This window comes from Pseudophryne corroboree, chromosome 8 (assembly GCF_028390025.1).
Source record: "Pseudophryne corroboree isolate aPseCor3 chromosome 8, aPseCor3.hap2, whole genome shotgun sequence".
Classification (NCBI taxonomy): Eukaryota; Metazoa; Chordata; class Amphibia; order Anura; family Myobatrachidae; genus Pseudophryne; species Pseudophryne corroboree.
The window spans coordinates 25,525,291-25,543,559 of record NC_086451.1 but is presented as its reverse complement, the minus strand read 5'-3'; the positions used below and the strand labels follow the sequence as shown (position 1 = coordinate 25,543,559).

Here is an 18,269-nt window from a genome sequence, read left to right as displayed (position 1 = left end):
ATAGCCGTGTCATATATAACTAGCACACTACGGTAATAACTAGTAGTATTATAATACAGCCAGGTAGCTCTAGGGTGATAGCCATGTCAAATATAACTAGCAGCACTACGATAATAACTAGTAGTATTATAATACAGCCAGGCAGCTCTAGGGTGATAGCCATGTCAAATATAACTAGCAGCACTACGATAATAACTAGTAGTATTATAATACAGCCAGGCAGCACTAGGGTGATAGCCGTGTCATATATAACTAGCACACTACGGTAATAACTAGTAGTATTGTAATACAGCCAGGTAGCTCTAGGGTGATAGCCATGTCAAATATAACTAGCAGCACTACGATAATAACTAGTAGTATTATAATACAGCCAGGCATCTCTAGGGTGATAGCCATGTTAAATATAACTAGCAGCACTACGATAATAACTAGTAGTATTATAATACAGCCAGGCAGCACTAGGGTGATAGCCGTGTCATATATAACTAGCACACTACGGTAATAACTAGTAGTATTATAATGCAGCCAGGTAGCTCTGGGGTAATAGCCATGTCAAATATAACTAGCAGCACTACGATAATAACTAGTAGTATTATAATACTGCCAGGCAGCACTAGGGTGATAGCCGTGTCATATATAACTAGCACACTACGGTAATAACTAGTAGTATTATAATACAGCCAGGCAGCTCTAGGATGATAGCTGTGTCATACAGAACTAGCAGCACTACGGTAATATCTAGTAGTATTATAATACAGCCAGACAGCACTAGGGTGATAAGCGTGTCATACATAACTAGCAGCACTACGGTAATAACTAGTAGTATAATACAGCCAGGCAGCACTAGGTTGATAGCCGTGTCATACAGAACTACCAGCACTACGGTAATAACTAGTAGTATTATAATACAGCCAGGCAGTACTGGGGCTATAGCCGTGTCTTACATAACTAGCATCACTACGGTAATAACTAGTAGTATAATACAGCCAGGCAGCACTAGGGTGATAGCCGTGTCATACAGAACTAGCAGTATTACAGTAATAACTAGTAGTATTATAATACAGCCAGGCAGCACTAGGGTGATAGCCGTGTCATATATAACTAGCACACTACGGTAATAACTAGTAGTATTATAATACAGCCAGGCAGCTCTAGGGTGATAGCCATGTCAAATATAACTAGCAGCACTACAATAATAACTAGTAGTATTATAATACAGCCAGGCAGCACTAGGGTGATAGCCGTGTCAAATATAACTAGCAGCACTACGATAATAACTAGTAGCATTATAATACAGTCAGGCAGCACTAGGGTGATAGCCGTGTCATACATAACTAGCAGCACTACGGTAATAACTAGTAGTATAATACAGCCAGGCAGCACTAGGGTGATAGCCGTGTCATACATAACTAGAAGCACTACGGTAATAACTAGTAGTATAATACAGCCAGGCAGCACTAGGGTGATAGCTGTGTCATACAGAACTAGCAGCACTAGGGTGATAGCCATGTCATACAGAACTAGCAGCACTACGGTATATAACTAGTAGTATTATAATACAGCCAGGCAATACTGGGGCTATAGCCGTGTCTTATATAACTAGCAGCACTACGATAATAACTAGTAGTATTATAATACAGCCAGGCAGCACTAGGGTGATAGCCGTGTCATATATAACTAGCACACTACGGTAATAACTAGTAGTATTATAATACAGCCAGGCAGTACTGGGGCTATAGCCGTGTCTTACATAACTAGCAGCACTACAGTAACAACTAGTAGTATTATAATACAGCCAGGCAGCTCTAGGGTGATAGCCATGTCATACAGAACTAGCAGTATCAGAGTAATAACTAGTAGTATTATAATACAGCCAGGCAGCACTAGGGTGATAGCCGTGTCTTACATAACTAGCAGCACTACGGTAATAACTAGTAGTATTATAATAGAACCAGCAGTACTAGGGTGATAGCCGTGTCATATATAACTAGCAGCACTACGGTAATAACTAGTAGTATTATAATACAGCCAGGCAATACTGGGGTGATAGCCGTGTCATATATAACTAGCAGCACTACGGTAATAACTAGTAGTATTATAATACAGCCAGGCAGCACTAGGGTGATAGCCGTGTCATATATAACTAGCACACTACGGTAATAACTAGTAGTATTATAATACAGCCAGGCAGCTCTAGGGTGATAGCCATGTCAAATATAATTAGCAGCACTACGATAATAACTAGTAGTATTATAATACAGCCAGGCAGCACTAGGGTGATAGCCGTGTCATACATAACTAGCAGCACTACGGTAATAACTAGTAGTATTATAATACAGCTAGGCAGTACTGGGGCTATAGCCGTGTCTTACATAAATAGCAGCACTACAGTAATAACTAGTAGTATTATAATACAGTCAGGCAGCTCTAGGGTGATAGCCGTGTCATATATTACTAGCAGCACTACGGTAATAACTAGTAGTATTATAATACAGCCAGGCAGCACTAGGGTGATAGCCGTGTCATACATAACTAGCAGCACTACGGTAATAACTAGTAGTATTATAATACATCCAGGCAGCACTAGGGTGATAGCCGTGTCATACATAACTAGCATCACTACGGTATTAACTAGTAGTATTATAATACACCCAGGCAGCACTAGGGTGATAGCCGTGTCATACATAACTAGCATCACTACGGTAATAACTAGCATTATTATAGTACAGCCAGGCAGCACTAGGGTGATAGCCGTGTCATACATAACTAGCAGCACTACGGTAATAACTAGTAGTATTATAATACATCCAGGCAGCACTATGGTGATAGCCGTGTCATACATAACTAGCATCACTACGGTAATAACTAGTAGTATTATAATACAGCCAGGCTGCACTAGGGTGATAGCCGTGTCATACATAACTAGCAGCACTACGGTAATAACTAGTAGTATTATAATACAGCCAGGCTGCACTAGGGTGATAGCCGTGTCTTACATAACTAGCAGCACTACGGTAATAACTAGTAGTATTATAATACAGCCAGGCAGCACTAGGGTGATAGCCGTGTCATACATAACTAGCAGCACTATGGTAATAACTAGTAGTATTATAATACAGCCAGGCAGCACTAGGGTGATAGCCGTGTCTTACATAACTAGCAGCACTACGGTAATAACTAGGAGTATTATAATACAGCCAGGCAGCACTAGGGTGATAGCCGTGTCTTACATAACTAGCAGCACTACGGTAATAACTAGTAGTATTATAATACAGCCAGACAGCACTAGGGTGATAGCCGTGTCTTACATAACTAGCAGCACTACGGTAATAACTAGTAGTATTATAATACAGCCAGGCAGCACTAGGGTGATAGCTGTGTCATACATAACTAGCAGCACTACGGTAATAACTAGTAGTATTTTCTCTGACGTCCTAGTGGATGCTGGGGACTCCGTAAGGACCATGGGGAATAGACGGGCTCCGCAGGAGACTGGGCACTCTAAAGAAAGATTTAGGACTATCTTGTGTGCACTGGCTCCTCCCCCTATGACCCTCCTCCAAGCCTCAGTTAGATCTCTGTGCCCGGCCGAGCTGATGCACACTAATCCTGAGCTCCTAGAAAGAAAGTATATGTTAGGTTTTTTATTTTCAGTGAGACCTGCTGGCAACAGGCTCACTGCATCGAGGGACTAAGGGGAGAAGAAGCGAACCTACCTAAGTGGTGGTAGCTTGGGCTTCTTAGGCTACTGGACACCATTAGCTCCAGAGGGATCGAACACAGGCACCGATCTCGTCGTCCGTTCCCGGAGCTGCGCCGCCGTCCCCCTTACAGAGCCAGAAGCAAGAAGGTGGTCCGGAAAATCGGCGGCTGAAGACTTCTGTCTTCTCCAAGGTAGCGCACAGCACTGCAGCTGTGCGCCATTGCTCCTCATGCACACCACACACTTCGGTCACTGATGGGTGCAGGGCGCTGGGGGGGGGCGCCCTGAGCAGCAATACTGACACCTTGGCTGGCAAACTGGCACCATATATAGCCCCAGAGGCTATATAGGTGCTTTTTAACCCCTGCCAGAATCCATAAAAATGCGGGAGAAAAGTCCACGAAAAAGGGGCGGAGCTATCTCCCTCAGCACACTGGCGCCATTTTCCCTCACAGCTCCGCTGGAGGGAAGCTCCCTGGCTCTCCCCTGCAGTCAATAACACTACAGCAAGGGTTAAAAAAGAGAGGGGGGGCACATTTTAGGCGCAGTATACAATATATATATATATAGGCAGCTATAAGGGAAAACACTCTTTATAGGTGATATCCCTGTGATATATAGCGCCCTGGTGTGTGCTGGCATACTCTCCCTCTGTCTCCCCAAAGGGCTTTGTGGGGTCCTGTCCTCTGTTAGAGCATTCCCTGTGTGTGTGCTGTGTGTCGGTACGGCTGTGTCGACAGGTATGAGGAGGATAATGATGTGGAGGCGGAGCGAATGCCTGTAAATGTGATGTCACCCCCCTGCGGGGTCGACACCGGAGTGGTTGGATTTATGGAAGGATTCCGTGAAAGTGTCAACTCCTTACACAAAAGGTCGACGACACAGAACAGCCGGCTACTCAGCTTGTGCCTGTTCCAGCGTCTCAAATGTCATGGGGGGCTCTAAAAACGCCCGCTACCTGAGATGGCAGACACAGATGTCGACACGGATACCGACTCCAGTGTCGACGACGATGAGACTAGTGTACCCTCCAAATAGGTCCACCCGGCCGTTACATGATTGAGGCAATGAAAAATGTATTACACATTTATGATAATACCCCAGGTACCACATAAAAGGGTATTATGTTTGGTGAGAGAAAACTACCAGTAGTTTTTCCTGCATCGGAAAATGAGGTGTGTGAGGAAGCGTGGTCTTCCCCCGGTAAGAAATTGATAATTTCTAAACGGTTATTGGCAGCGTACCCTTTCCCGCCAGAGGATAGGTCACGTTGAGAAACACCCCATAGGGTAGATACAGCGCTTACACGCTTATCAGAAAAGGTGGCACTACCGTCTCCGGATACGGCCGCCCTGAAGAACCTGCGGATAGAAAGCAGGAGGTTACCCTAAAAGATATAGTCACACACTCGGACATTATATTGCGACCAGCCATTGCTTCGGCATGGATGTGCAGTGCTCCCGCTGCGTGGTCAGATTCCCTGTCGGAAAATAACTATGGATAGGGACAATATTTTGCTGACAATAGTGCATATAAAAGACGTGGTCTTATACATGCGTGATGCACAGAGGGATATTTGCCGGCTGGCATCAGAAATAAGCGCTAGGTCCATTGCCGCCAGACGGGGGTTATGGACTCGGCAATGGTCAGGCGATGCCGACTCGAATCGGCACATGGAAGTTTGCCCTATAAGGGGGTAAAACTGTTTGGGGATGGTCTTTCAGACCTCGTTTCCACAGCTACTGCTGGGAAATCAATTTTTTGCCACAGGCTACCCCACAGCAAAAGAAAGCACCGTATCATCAAGTACAGTCCTTTCGGCCCCAGAAAAGCAAGAGGGCTAGAGGCTCATCCTTTCTGCCGAGAGGCAAAGGTAGAGGAAAAAGCTGCAGCACACAGCTAGTTCCCAAGAGCAGAAGTCCTCCCTGCGTCCGGTAAGTCCACAGCATGACGCTGGGGCTGCTCAGGCGGACCCGGGTACGGTGGGGGCCCGTCTCAAAAATTTTCAGCGCCCAGTGGGCTCTCTCACATGGATCCCTGGGTCCTTCAAGTAGTATCTCAGGGGTACAGGCTGGAGTTCGAGACGTTCTTCCCCCCGCCGTTTCCTAAAAATCTGCCTTACCGGCACCTCCCTCTGCCAGGGAGGCGGTGTTGGTGGCTATTCAACACTATAATCACAACAAGTGATTGTCAAGGTGCCCCTCCTTCAGCAAGGAAGGGGTTACTATTCCACAATGGTTGTGGTACCGAAACAGAACGGTTCGGTGAGACCCATCTTAAAATTAAAATACTTGAACTTTTATATCAGAAGATTCAAGTTCAAGATGGAATCGCTCCGGGCGGTTATTACGAGCCTGGACGAGGGGGATTACAGGGTCTCCCTGGACATCAAGGATGCGTACCTGCATGTCCCCTTTTACCCTCCTCACCAGGAGTACCTCAGATGTGTGGTACAGGACTGTCACTATCAGTTCCAGACGCTGCCGTTGGAGTTGTCCACGGCACCAACGGTCTTTACCAAGGTAATGGCCAAAATGATGATACTCCTTCGCAAGAAGGAAGTTTTTATTATCCCGTACTTGGACGATCTCCTGATAAAGGCGAGGTCCAAAGAACAGTTGGTAGTGGGGGTAGCACTCTCTCGGGAAGTGCTACAACAGCACGGCTGGATTCTCGATATTCCAAAGTCACAGCTGGTCCCGACGACACGTCTTCTGTTCCTGGGAATGATTCTGGACACAGACCAGAAAAGAGGGTTTCTTCCAGTGGAAAAAGCCGAGGAGTTGTCATCTCTAGTCAGGGACATCTTAAAACCAGGACAGGTGTCGGTACATCAATGCACACGAGTCCTGGGAAAAATGGTAGCTTCGTACGAAGCATAATTCCATTCGGAAGGTTCCACGCAAGGACGTTCCAGTGGGACCTGTTGGACAAATGGTCCGGGTCTCATCTACAGATACAACAGCGGATAACCCTGTCAGCAAGAAACAGGGTGTCGCTGCTGTGGTGGCTGCAGAGGGCTCATCTACTAGAGGGCCGCAGATTCGGAATACAGGACTGGGTCCTGGTGACCACGGAGGCCAGCCTTCGGGGCTGGGGTGCAGTCACACAGGGAAGAAATTTCCAAGGAGATTTTGCTTCACAAAAATATTCTGGAGCTAAGGGCCATTTACAATGCCCTAAGCCAAGCAAGGCCCCTGCTTCAGAACCAGCCGGTACTGATCCAATCAGACAACATCACGGCGGTCGCCCATGTAAACAGACAGGGCGGCACAAGAAGCAGGATGGCCATGGCAGAAGCCACAAGGATTCTCCGATGGGCGACTACACCCGGGAGAATGGGGACTTCATCCAGAAGTTTTCCAACTGCGGGTAAACCGTTGGGAATGACCACGGGTGGACATGATGGCATCCCGCCTCAACAAGAAGTTGGAAAGATATTGCGCCAGGTCAAGGGACCCTCAGGCGATCGCTGGGGACGCTCTAGTGACACCGTGGGTGTACCAGTCGATTTATGTGTTTCCTCCTCTACCTCTCATACCCAAGGTACTGAGAATAATAAGAAGGCGAGGAGTGAAAACCATACTCGTGGTTCCGGATTGGCCAAGAAGAGCTTGGTACCCGGAACTTCAAGAGATGCTGGCAGAGGACCCTTGGCCTCTGCCGCTCAGACAAGACCTGCTGCAGCAGGGACCCTGTCTGTTCCAAGACTTACCGCGGCTGCGTTTGACGGCATGGCGGTTGAACACCGGATCCTAAAGGAAAAGGGTATTCCGGAGGAAGTCATCCCTACCCTGTTCAAAGCCAGGAAGGATGTCACCGCAAGACATTATCACCGCATTGGCGGAAATATGTTGCTTGGTGTGAGGCCATGAAGGCCCCGACGGAGGGATTTCAACTAGGTCGATTCCTGCACTTCCTGCAAGCAGGGGTGACGTTGGGCCTCAAATTGGGGTCCATCAAGGTCCAGATTTCGGCTCTGTCGATTTTCTTCCAGAAAGAACTGGCTTCACTGCCTGAAGTTCAGACTTTTGTTAAAGGAGTGCTACATATTCAGCTTCCTTTTGTGCCTCCTGTGGCACCTTGGAATCTCAACGTGGTGTTGGATTTCCTAAAGTCGCATTGGTTTGAGCCACTTAAAACCGTGGAGCTAAAGTATCTCACGTGGAAAGTGGTCATGCTGTTGGCCTTGGCCTCGGCCAGGCGTGTGTCAGAATTGGCGGCTTTATCATGTAAAAGCCCTTATCTGATTTTCCATATGGATAGGGCAGAGGTGAGGACTCGTCCTCAGTTTCTCCCGAAGGTGGTCTCAGCTTTTCACTTGAACCAACCTATTGTGGTGCCTGCGGCTACTAGGGACTTGGAGGATTCCAAGTTGCTGGACGTAGTCAGGGCCCTGAAAATTTATGTTTCCAGGACGGCTGGAGTCAGGAAAACTGACTCGCTGTTTATCCTGTATGCAACAAGCTGGGTGCTCCTGCTTCCAAGCAGTCTATTGCGCGCTGGATTTGTAGCACTATTCGGCTGGCGCATTCTGCGGTAGGATTAACGCAGCCTAAGTCAATAAAAGCCCATTCCACAAGGAAGGTGGGCTCATCTTGGGCGGCTGCCCGAGGGGTCTCGGCTTTACAACTTTGCCGAGCTGCTACTTGGTCAGGGGCAAACACGTTTGCTAAATTCTACAAATTTGATACCCTGACTGAGGAGGACCTGGAGTTCTCTCATTCGGGGCTGCAGAGTCATCCGCACTCTCCCGCCCGTTTGGGAGCTTTGGTATAATCCCCATGGTCCTTACGGAGTCCTCAGCATCCACTAGGACGTCAGAGAAAATAAGATTTTACTCACCGGTAAATCTATTTCTCGTAGTCCGTAGTGGATGCTGGGCGCCCATCCCAAGTGCGGATTGTCTGCAATACTTGTACATAGTTATTGTTACAAAAATCGGGTTTTGTTGTGAGCCATCTCTTCAGAGGCTCCAATTGTTATCATACTGTTAACCGGGGTTCCTATCACGTGTTATATGGTGTGATTGGTGTGGCTGGTATGAGTCTTACCCGGGATTCAAAATCCTTCCTTATTGTGCCAGCTCTTCCGGGCACAGCTCCTAACTGAGGCTTGGAGGAGGGTCATAGGGGGAGGAGCCAGTGCACACCAGATAGTCCTAAATCTTTCTTTAGAGTGCCCAGTCTCCTGCGGAGCCCGTCTATTCCCCATGGTCCTTACGGAGTCCCCAGCATCCACTACGGACTACGAGAAATAGATTTACCGGTGAGTAAAATCTTATTATAATACAGCCAGGCAGCACTAGGGTGATAGCCGTGTCATACATAACTAGCAGCACTACGGTAATAACTAGTAGTATTATAATACAGCCAGGCAGCACTAGGGCGATAGCCGTATCATATATAACTAGCAGCACTACGGTAATAACTAGTAGTATTATAATACAGCCAGGCAGCACTAGGGTGATAGCCATGTCATACATAACTAGCACTGCTACGGTAATAACTAGTAACTAGTGTTCTATACCAGTATCCTCTGGATATAATAAGAATTTACTTACCGGTAATTCTGTTTCTCGTAGTCCGTAGTGGATGCTGGGAACTCCGTAAGGACCATGGGGAATAGCGGGCTACGAAGGAGGCTGGGCACTCTAGAAAGATCTTAGACTACCTGGTGTGCACTGGCTCCTCCCACTATGACCCTTCTCCAAGCCTCAGTTAGGTACTGTGCCCGGACGAGCGTACACAATAAGGAAGGATTTTGAATCCCGGGTAAGACTCATACCAGCCACACCAATCACACCGAACAACTCGTGATATGAAACACAGTTAACAGTATGAAACGATAGAGCCTCTCAACAGATGGCTCAACAATAACCCGATTTAGTTAACAATAACTATGTACAAGCACTGCAGATAGACCGCACTTGGGATGGGCGCCCAGCATCCACTACGGACTACGAGAAACAGAATTACCGGTAAGTAAATTCTTATTTTCTCTAACGTCCTAGTGGATGCTGGGAACTCCGTAAGGACCATGGGGATTATACCAAAGCTCCCAAACGGGCGGGAGAGTGCGGATGACTCTGCAGCACCGAATGAGAGAACTCCAGGTCCTCCTCAGCCAGGGTATCAAATTTATAGAATTTTGCAAACGTGTTTGCCCCTGACCAAGTAGCTGCTCGGCAAAGTTGTAAAGCCGAGACCCCTCGGGCAGCCGCCCAAGATGAGCCCACTTTCCTTGTGGAATGGGCATTGACAGATTTTGGCTGTGGCAGGCCTGCCACAGTATGTGCAAGCTGAATTGTACTACAAATCCAACGAGCAATAGTCTGCTTAGAAGCAGGAGCACCCAGCTTGTTGGGTGCATATAGGATAAACAGCGAGTCAGATTTTCTGACTCCAGCCGTCCTGGAAACATATATTTTCAGGGCCCTGACAACGTCTAGCAACTTGGAGTCCTCCAAATCCTTAGTAGCCGCAGGCACCACAATAGGCTGGTTCAGGTGAAACGCTGACACCACCTTAGGGAGAAACTGGGGACGAGTCCTCAATTCTGCCCTATCCATATGAAAAATCAGATAAGGGCTTTTACATGATAAAGCCGCCAATTCTGACACTCGCCTGGCTGATGCCAGGGCCAATAACATGACCACTTTCCACGTGAGATATTTCAGATCCACGGTTTTTAGTGGCTCAAACCAATGTGATTTCAAGAAATTCAACATCACGTTGAGATCCCAAGGTGCCACAGGAGGCACAAATGGGGGCTGAATATGCAGCACTCCTTTCACAAATGTCTGAACTTCAGGTACTGAAGCTAGTTCCTTTTGAAAGAAAATCGACAGAGCCGAGATCTGTACTTTAATGGAGCCTAGTTTTAGGCCCATATTCACTCCTGCTTGCAGGAAATGCAGAAATCGACCCAGTTGAAATTCCTCTGTTGGGGCCTTTTTGGCCTCGCACCATGCAACATATTTCCGCCATATGCGGTGATAATGTTTTGCCGTAACATCTTTCCTGGCTTTAATAAGCGTAGGAATGACTTCCTCCGGAATGCCCTTTTCCTTCAGGATCCGGCGTTCAACCGCCATGCCGTCAAACGCAGCCGCGGTAAGTCTTGGAACAGACAGGGGCCCTGCTGTAGCAGGTCCTGTCTGAGCGGCAGGGACCAAGGGTCCTCTGAGATCATCTCTTGAAGTTCCGGGTACCACGTTCGTCTTGGCCAATCCGGAACCACGAGAATTGTGTTTACTCCTCGCTTTCTTATTATTCTCAGTACCTTTGGTATGAGAGGTAGAGGAGGGAACACATACACTGACCGGTACACCCACGGTGTCACTAGGGCGTCCACCGCTATCGCCTGAGGGTCTCTTGACCTGGCGCAATACTTCTCTAGTTTTTTGTTTATGCGGGACGCCATCATGTCCACCTGTGGACGACCCCATTGATTTACAATCATTTGGAAGACTTCTGGAAGTCCCCACTCTCCCGGGTGGAGGTCGTGCCTGCTGAGAAAGTCTGCTTCCCAGTTGTCCACTCCCGTGATGAACACTGCTGACAGTGCTAGTACATGATTCTCCGCCCATCGGAGAATTTTTGTGGCTTCTGCCATCGCCATCCTGCTTCTTGTGCCGCCCTGTCGATTCACATGGGCGACTGCCGTGATGTTGTCTGACTGGATCAGCACCGGCTGGTGTAGGAGCAGGGATTTTGCTTGACTTAGGGCATTGTAAACGGCCCATAGTTCCAGAATATTTATGTGAAGGGCAGTCTCCTGACTTGACCATAGTCCTTGGAAATTTCTTCCCTTTGTTACTGCCCCCCAGCCTCGTAGGCTGGCATCCGTGGTCACCAGGACCCAGTCCTGTATGCCGAATCTGCGGCCCTCCAGAAGATGAGCACTGTGCAGCCACCACAGAAGAGACACCCTGGTTCGTGGAGACAGGGTTATTAAACGATGCATCTGAAGATGCGATCCGGACCACTTGTCCAACAGGTCCCACTGAAAGATTCTGGCATGGAACCTGCCGAATGGAATTGCTTCGTAAGAAGCTACCATCTTTCCCAGGACCCGCGTGCAGTGATGCACCGATACCTGTTTTGGTTTTAGGAGGTCTCTGACTAGAGAAGACAACTCCCTGGCTTTCTCCTCCGGGAGAAACACTTTTTTCTGGGCCGTGTCCAGAATCATTCCCAGGAACATTAGACGAGTCGTGGGGACCAGCTGCGACTTTGGGATATTCAGAATCCAACCGTGCTGGCTCAGCACTTCCTGAGATAGTGCTACTCCCACTAACAACTGTTCCTTGGATCGTGCCTTTATTAGGAGATCGTCCAAGTATGGGATAATTAAAACTCCCTTTTTTCGAAGGAGTATCATCATTTCCGCCATAACCTTGGTAAATACCCTCGGTGCCGTGGAGAGTCCAAACGGCAGCGTCTGGAATTGGTAATGGCAATCCTGTACCACAAATCTGAGGTACTCCTGGTGAGAATTGTAAATGGGGACATGCAGGTAAGCATCCTTGATGTCCAGGGATACCATGTAATCCCCCTCGTCCAGGCTTGCAATAACCGCCCTGAGCGATTCCATCTTTAACTTGAATTTTTTTATGTATGTGTTCAAGGACTTCAAATTTAAAATGGGTCTCACCGAACCGTCCGGTTTCGGTACCACAAATAGTGTGGAATAGTAACCCCGGCCTTGTTGAAGTAGGGGTACCTTGATTATCACCTGCTGGGAATACAGCTTGTGAATTGCCGCTAGTACCGCCTCCCTGTCTGAGGGAGCAATCGGCAAGGCGGATTTTAGGAAACGGCGGGGTGGAATCGCCTCGAATTCCAGCCTGTATCCCTGAGATACTATTTGAAGGATTCAGGGATCCACCTGTGAGCGAACCCACTGATCGCTGAAATTCCTGAGGCGAGCCCCCACCGTACCTGGCTCCGCCTGTGAAGCCCCACCGTCATGCGGCGGACTTGGAAGAGGAAGCGGGGGAGGACTTTTGTTCCTGGGAACCTGCTGTTTGCTGCAGCCTTTTTCCCCTGCCTCTGCCTCTTGACAGAAAAGACCCTCCTTTTCCCCGCTTGTTTTTCTGGCATCGAAAGGACTGAACCTGATAAAATGGCGCCTTCTTAGGCTGTGAGGGGACATGGGGTAAAAATGCTGACTTCCCAGACGTTGCTGTGGAAACTAGGTCGGAGAGACCATCCCCAAATAATTCCTCCCCTTTATAAGGCAAAACTTCCATGTGCCTTTTGGAATCTGCATCTCCAGTCCACTGGCGAGTCCATAAGCATCTCCTAGCAGAGATAGATAGTGCACTTACTTTAGATGCCAGCCGGCAGATTTCCCTCTGTGCATCTCTCATGTATAAGACTGAGTCTTTGATATGGTCAATTGTTAACAGGATCGTGTCTCTGTCTAGTGTGTCAATATTTTCTGACAGGTTATCTGACCATGCAGCGGCAGCACTGCACATCCAAGCTGACGCAATCGCTGGTCTGAGTATAATGCCTGAGTGTGTATATACAGACTTCAGGATCGCCTCCTGCCTTCTATCAGCAGGTTCCTTAAGGGCGGCCGTATCCTGGGACGGTAGTGCCACCTTTTTTGACAAACGTGTGAGCGCTTTATCCACCCTCGGGGGTGTTTCCCAACGTAACCTATCCTCTGGCGGGAAAGGGAACGCCATTAGTAATTTCTTAGGAATCACCAATTTCTTATCAGGGGAAGCCCACGCTTCTTCACACACTTCATTTAATTCATCTGACGGGGGAAAAACTACAGGTAGTTTTTTCTCCCCAAACATAATACCCTTTTTTGTGGTACCTGGATGTGAATCAGAAATATTTAACACCTCTTTCATTGCCTCAATCATGCAGCGAATGGCCTTAACGGGCATTAAATTTGACTCATCGTCGTCGACACTGGCATCAGTATCCGTGTCGACATCTACTTGTGCCACCTGAGATAACGGGCGTTTTAGAGCCCCTGATGACTTTTGAGACCCTTGGACAGGCACGAGCTGAAGACTCGGCTGTCCCACAGTCGGCATGTCGTCAAATTTTTTATGTAAGGAGTCTATACGTGCACTCATTTCTTGCCATAATACCATCCACTCAGGTGTCTGCCCCGCAGGGGGTGACATCTCTGCTAAAGGCATCTGCTCCCCCTCCACATCATTATCCTCCTCAAACATGTCGACACAGCCGTACCGACACACTCCACACACACAGGGAATGCTCAAATAGAGGACAGGACCCACAAAAGCCCTTTGGGGGGACAGAGTAAGAGTATGCCAGCACACACCAGAGCGCTATATATATACAGGGACTAACTGAGTTATGTCCCTAATAGCTGCTTATACTGTATACAGTGCCAATTTAGTGCCCCCCCTCTCTTTTCCCTCTTACTGTACTGTAGAAATGCAGGGAAGAGCCAGGGAGCTTCCTTCCAGCCGAGCTGTGAGGGAAAAATGGCGCCAGTGTGCTGAGGAGATAGGCTCCGCCCCTTTTTCGCGGCCTATTCTCCCGCTTTTTTTGGGATTCTGGCAGGGGTATTTACCTCATATATAGCCCCAGGGGCTATATATTGAGGTATTTTAGCCAGCCAAGGTGTTTTTATTGCTGCCTCAGGGCGCCCCCCCCCAGCGCCCTGCACCCTCAGTGACCGGAGTGTGAAGTGTGTATGAGGAGCAATGGCGCACAGCTGCAGTGCTGTGCGCTACCTTGGTGAAGACAGGATGTCTTCATGCCGCCGATTTTCCGGACCATCTTCCTGCTTCTGGCTCTGTAAGGGGGACGGCGGCGCGGCTCCGGGACCGAACATCAAGGCTGGGCCTGCGGTCGATCCCTCTGGAGCTAATGGTGTCCAGTAGCCTAAGAAGCCCAATCGGGCTGCAAGCAGGCGAGTTCGCTTCTTCTCCCCTTAGTCCCTCGCTGCAGTGAGCCTGTTGCCAGCAGGTCTCACTGAAAATAACAAATTCTAAGACTATAACTTTCTAAGAGCTCAGGAGAGCCCCTAGTGTGCATCCAACCTCGGCCGGGCACGAAATCTAACTGAGGCTTGGAGGAGGGTCATAGTGGGAGGAGCCAGTGCACACCAGGTAGTCTAAGATCTTTCTAGAGTGCCCAGCCTCCTTCGGAGCCCGCTATTCCCCATGGTCCTTACGGAGTTCCCAGCATCCACTAGGACGTTAGAGAAATTGGGGATCTTCCTGGCACCATGGTGGTCACAGGAAATACTGGGGGTTATTCAGATGTGGTGGGATTATCAGTACGTTGCACATGTGCAGGACTTCCTCTGACCGCGCACAAACAAGTCCTGCGATGACGGACATTGGGGGTCGGGGTGGGGTTGGCGACGGCCTCCGTTTCTCCAAAGAGAGGCGTGTCACTGACGTTTAGGGGGAGGTTAGAGGCCAGGGATACGCGGTTGGACGGAGGTGCTATGGGTGCTGCAAGGACTATGGGTGCTGCAAGCCGCCCGCTGGTGAGTGAATGGTCTGATGCTGCGTCCTAAGACAAGGGTGGGATCACTACTGCAGCAGGAGGCGTGTGCTTGTAATAGGCGCCTCCCACTGCATCACCATACAGCGCTATCACCACCTCTGAATGGCGCTCGCTGAGTCTCCAGACAAGGGAGTCCGTCCCTCTCACTCACATCTCACTACATAGATGAGTAAAATACGCACGTCTTTATTGAACATTTTTATAAAATATTGTTCAGTAAAAATGTACATAAAACAGATCATATATATATAATGAATGTCTCTGGTGAGGCCGAAAGAGTCTAACAGGGGTGGAATGTCCGGTGGGCTCCAGGAAAATGGCGTATGTTATAGGTTATTATCTATCTTCCATGAGCTGCCAGAGATGACTGGAAGGATTGGTATCTGAGGGTGTCCTGGCTGGGATCCGGTCTCTAGGTCGACAGCAACTAGGTCGACACTATCTAGGTCGACCACTGTTGGTCGACAGTAACTAGGTCGACAGGGTTTCTAGGTCGACATGCACTTTTTCATACTTAACGATCCACGCGTACTACACCTTGCCCGAAGCATGACGAGCGAAGTGAGCCGTGCACTAATTGGGGTTTCCGGTCACCGTACGGACAAAACAACACCAAAAAACATAAAAAACTCATGTCGACCTTTTGACCTGTCGACCTAGAACATGTCGACCTATCATCCCTGTCGACCTAGTTGCTGTAGACCAATAGTGGTCGACCAAACACTATCTACCTTCCATACCACGCCCGTCCTGGTCAGAGATACAGGGGTGGAATTCCTGCAGGAGAATCGAGAATCAGTATGGCGCCGTCTCTGTAGACCAGTTGTACAGAATGCCCTTTTTAGCCGAGGGCCTGTGCGACCCCCGGACCCATATGCGGCCGGTAACTGAGATGCGGGGGCGAGTGATGGATCCTGGGAGCTGTCATCAGGTGATGCGGAGGGGTGCAGGGCATCAGGTGCCCCATTGAGGGTATCTGGCCGGGCATAAAGATGGATCCAAATGAATACATGGCTTGATCATCCGGGATGATCCTCAGGGGATCCAGGGAGCCGTCCTCTGCCAGCTGCTGCTTCTTCTTCTTGGACTTGCTGCTCACTTTGCGGTTACGTGTCTGGATCCCGTCCTTCTTCATCGCCAAAGGGCGGTTCACCTGTGACAGGATCATTTGTAGACACATCAGTGACAGGAACCATTATGGGTTACAAAATAATATAAAATCTATAGTAATGGTATATTTAATAATAACCATGGGCCCGACGGTACTGCGGCTTATGCCGCAAAATACAGATGATTGGTACTTTGCGCATGTGTCCCGGGCCGGTATATAGTGTTCACGCTAGGCTGTTTTAGCAGGGAGCTGCGCCCTGCCCAATTTTTTAAGGGCAAAACCCGCCCTGCCCTTTCTGCGGCGTCCTGCTAAAACAGCCGCCCGCTTCCTGCCCTCCCAGCATGTAAAGATGCCGTGCGCATGCGCGTGGCATCTATTCACGCTGAGAGAGAGTTTGGGGGAAGCCCAGCACCTCCGTAGGTGCTGGGTACGCCCCCAACAGTGACGCCGCCCACGCCCCCTTTTTTTACGTCTGTGGGCTGAACCCCCACTTTTATTACACGTTATGACCCCGCCCCCTATTTTGCGTGGCCACGCCGGCTTTGCCGCGCGAGCACATGCTTGTGCTCCTCTAGGTCCGGCGCCCTGCTCTGCCCGGATTCTAGAGTGAACACTAGGTATATATGTGCAGTATAAGTCCTGTCCGGTGATTGACGGGCTGCTGGCATTTGGGGGCGGGGCAGGGAGAGGTCAGCAACGACTGCGGTCTTGGGGGAGTGACGAGTCTGGGATCTCTGTTGGGAGATGGAGATTTCATGGACTCTTTGTAGGAGCGGCAGCGGCCGGCTTGCGCCACCCGTGGGCGAGGCATTGCAAATATACAATATAAATGTACAAATATTTAAAAATACAAAAATAAAAAGCCCTCTTTCAGATCTCATGTGTGTCTGACTGCATTCATTTGTCAAAGCTAGGGACACACCAGGGGGAGCCGCAGAGGAAGCCGGCTGGCCAATCCCTGGATTTCAACTGTAACAGCAGCACAGAGTACTGCAGCTTGAGTCGCACCGGAGCGTGGCAATCACGCTGTAACCTCTCTATAGAACACAGTTTGCACATTCAATTTGTTCTGAAATATCTGCCGGGTCGTGAAACATGTATTCTATTCTAAGTACAATTCTATAAACCAAAAAATATATTCTAAGTAAAATACATAACACTATTTTCACTATATATATGAGGGATAGGCCGTGCTCCAGCTGCTGTGGAACTATACATCCCAGCATGTCCTGCCTCAGATCTAGGGCATGCTACAACTGCAGCAGGGTATGCTGGGATGTGTAGTTCCACAGCAGCTGTCACACATTGCCTAACCCTCATCTATACAATTTAACTTCAATTATGGAAAAAGAAAAAAAAAAAACTTGTGGCATGAACTGACATGGAACATTGACCAGGACGAGGGTTTTCTCTTGCTCACACCTTAAAAACAATTATGTTGAGGTTACCGGTAAATTGGTGGAGCAAAAATAAGAATTTACTTACCGATAATACTATTTCTCATAGTCCGTAGTGGATGCTGGGAACTCCGTAAGGACCATGGGGAATAGCGGCTCCGCAGGAGACTGGGCACAAAAAGTAAAAGCTTTAGACTAGCTGGTGTGCACTGGCTCCTCCCCCTATGACCCTCCTCCAAGCCTCAGTTAAGATACTGTGCCCGGACGAGCGTACATAATAAGCAAGGATCTTGAATCCCGGGTAAGACTCATACCAGCCACACCAATCACACCGTACAACTCGTGATCTGAACCCAGTTAACAGTATGATAACCGTAGGAGCCTCTGAAAAGATGGCTTCCAACAATAAACAACCCGATTTGTTTGTAACAATAACTATATACAAGTATTGCAGACAATCCGCACTTGGGATGGGCGCCCAGCATCCACTACGGACTATGAGAAATAGAATTATCGGTAAGTAAATTCTTATTTTCTCT

The 18,269-nt window shown here is 48.6% G+C and overlaps 1 protein-coding gene across 1 annotated transcript in view; it reads right to left on the bottom strand.

Annotated features, from left to right (window-relative positions):
* Positions 1–15,388: 15,388 nt before the first annotated feature.
* GATA1 (GATA binding protein 1) overlaps positions 15,389–18,269 on the bottom strand; it is a 64,683-nt gene continuing 61,802 nt past the window's right edge. The window contains exon 6 of the mRNA XM_063936094.1: positions 15,389–16,375. Coding sequence (XP_063792164.1) covers positions 16,064–16,375 — 312 coding nt within the window. The 3' untranslated portion in view covers positions 15,389–16,063. The remainder of the gene's footprint in view (positions 16,376–18,269) is intronic.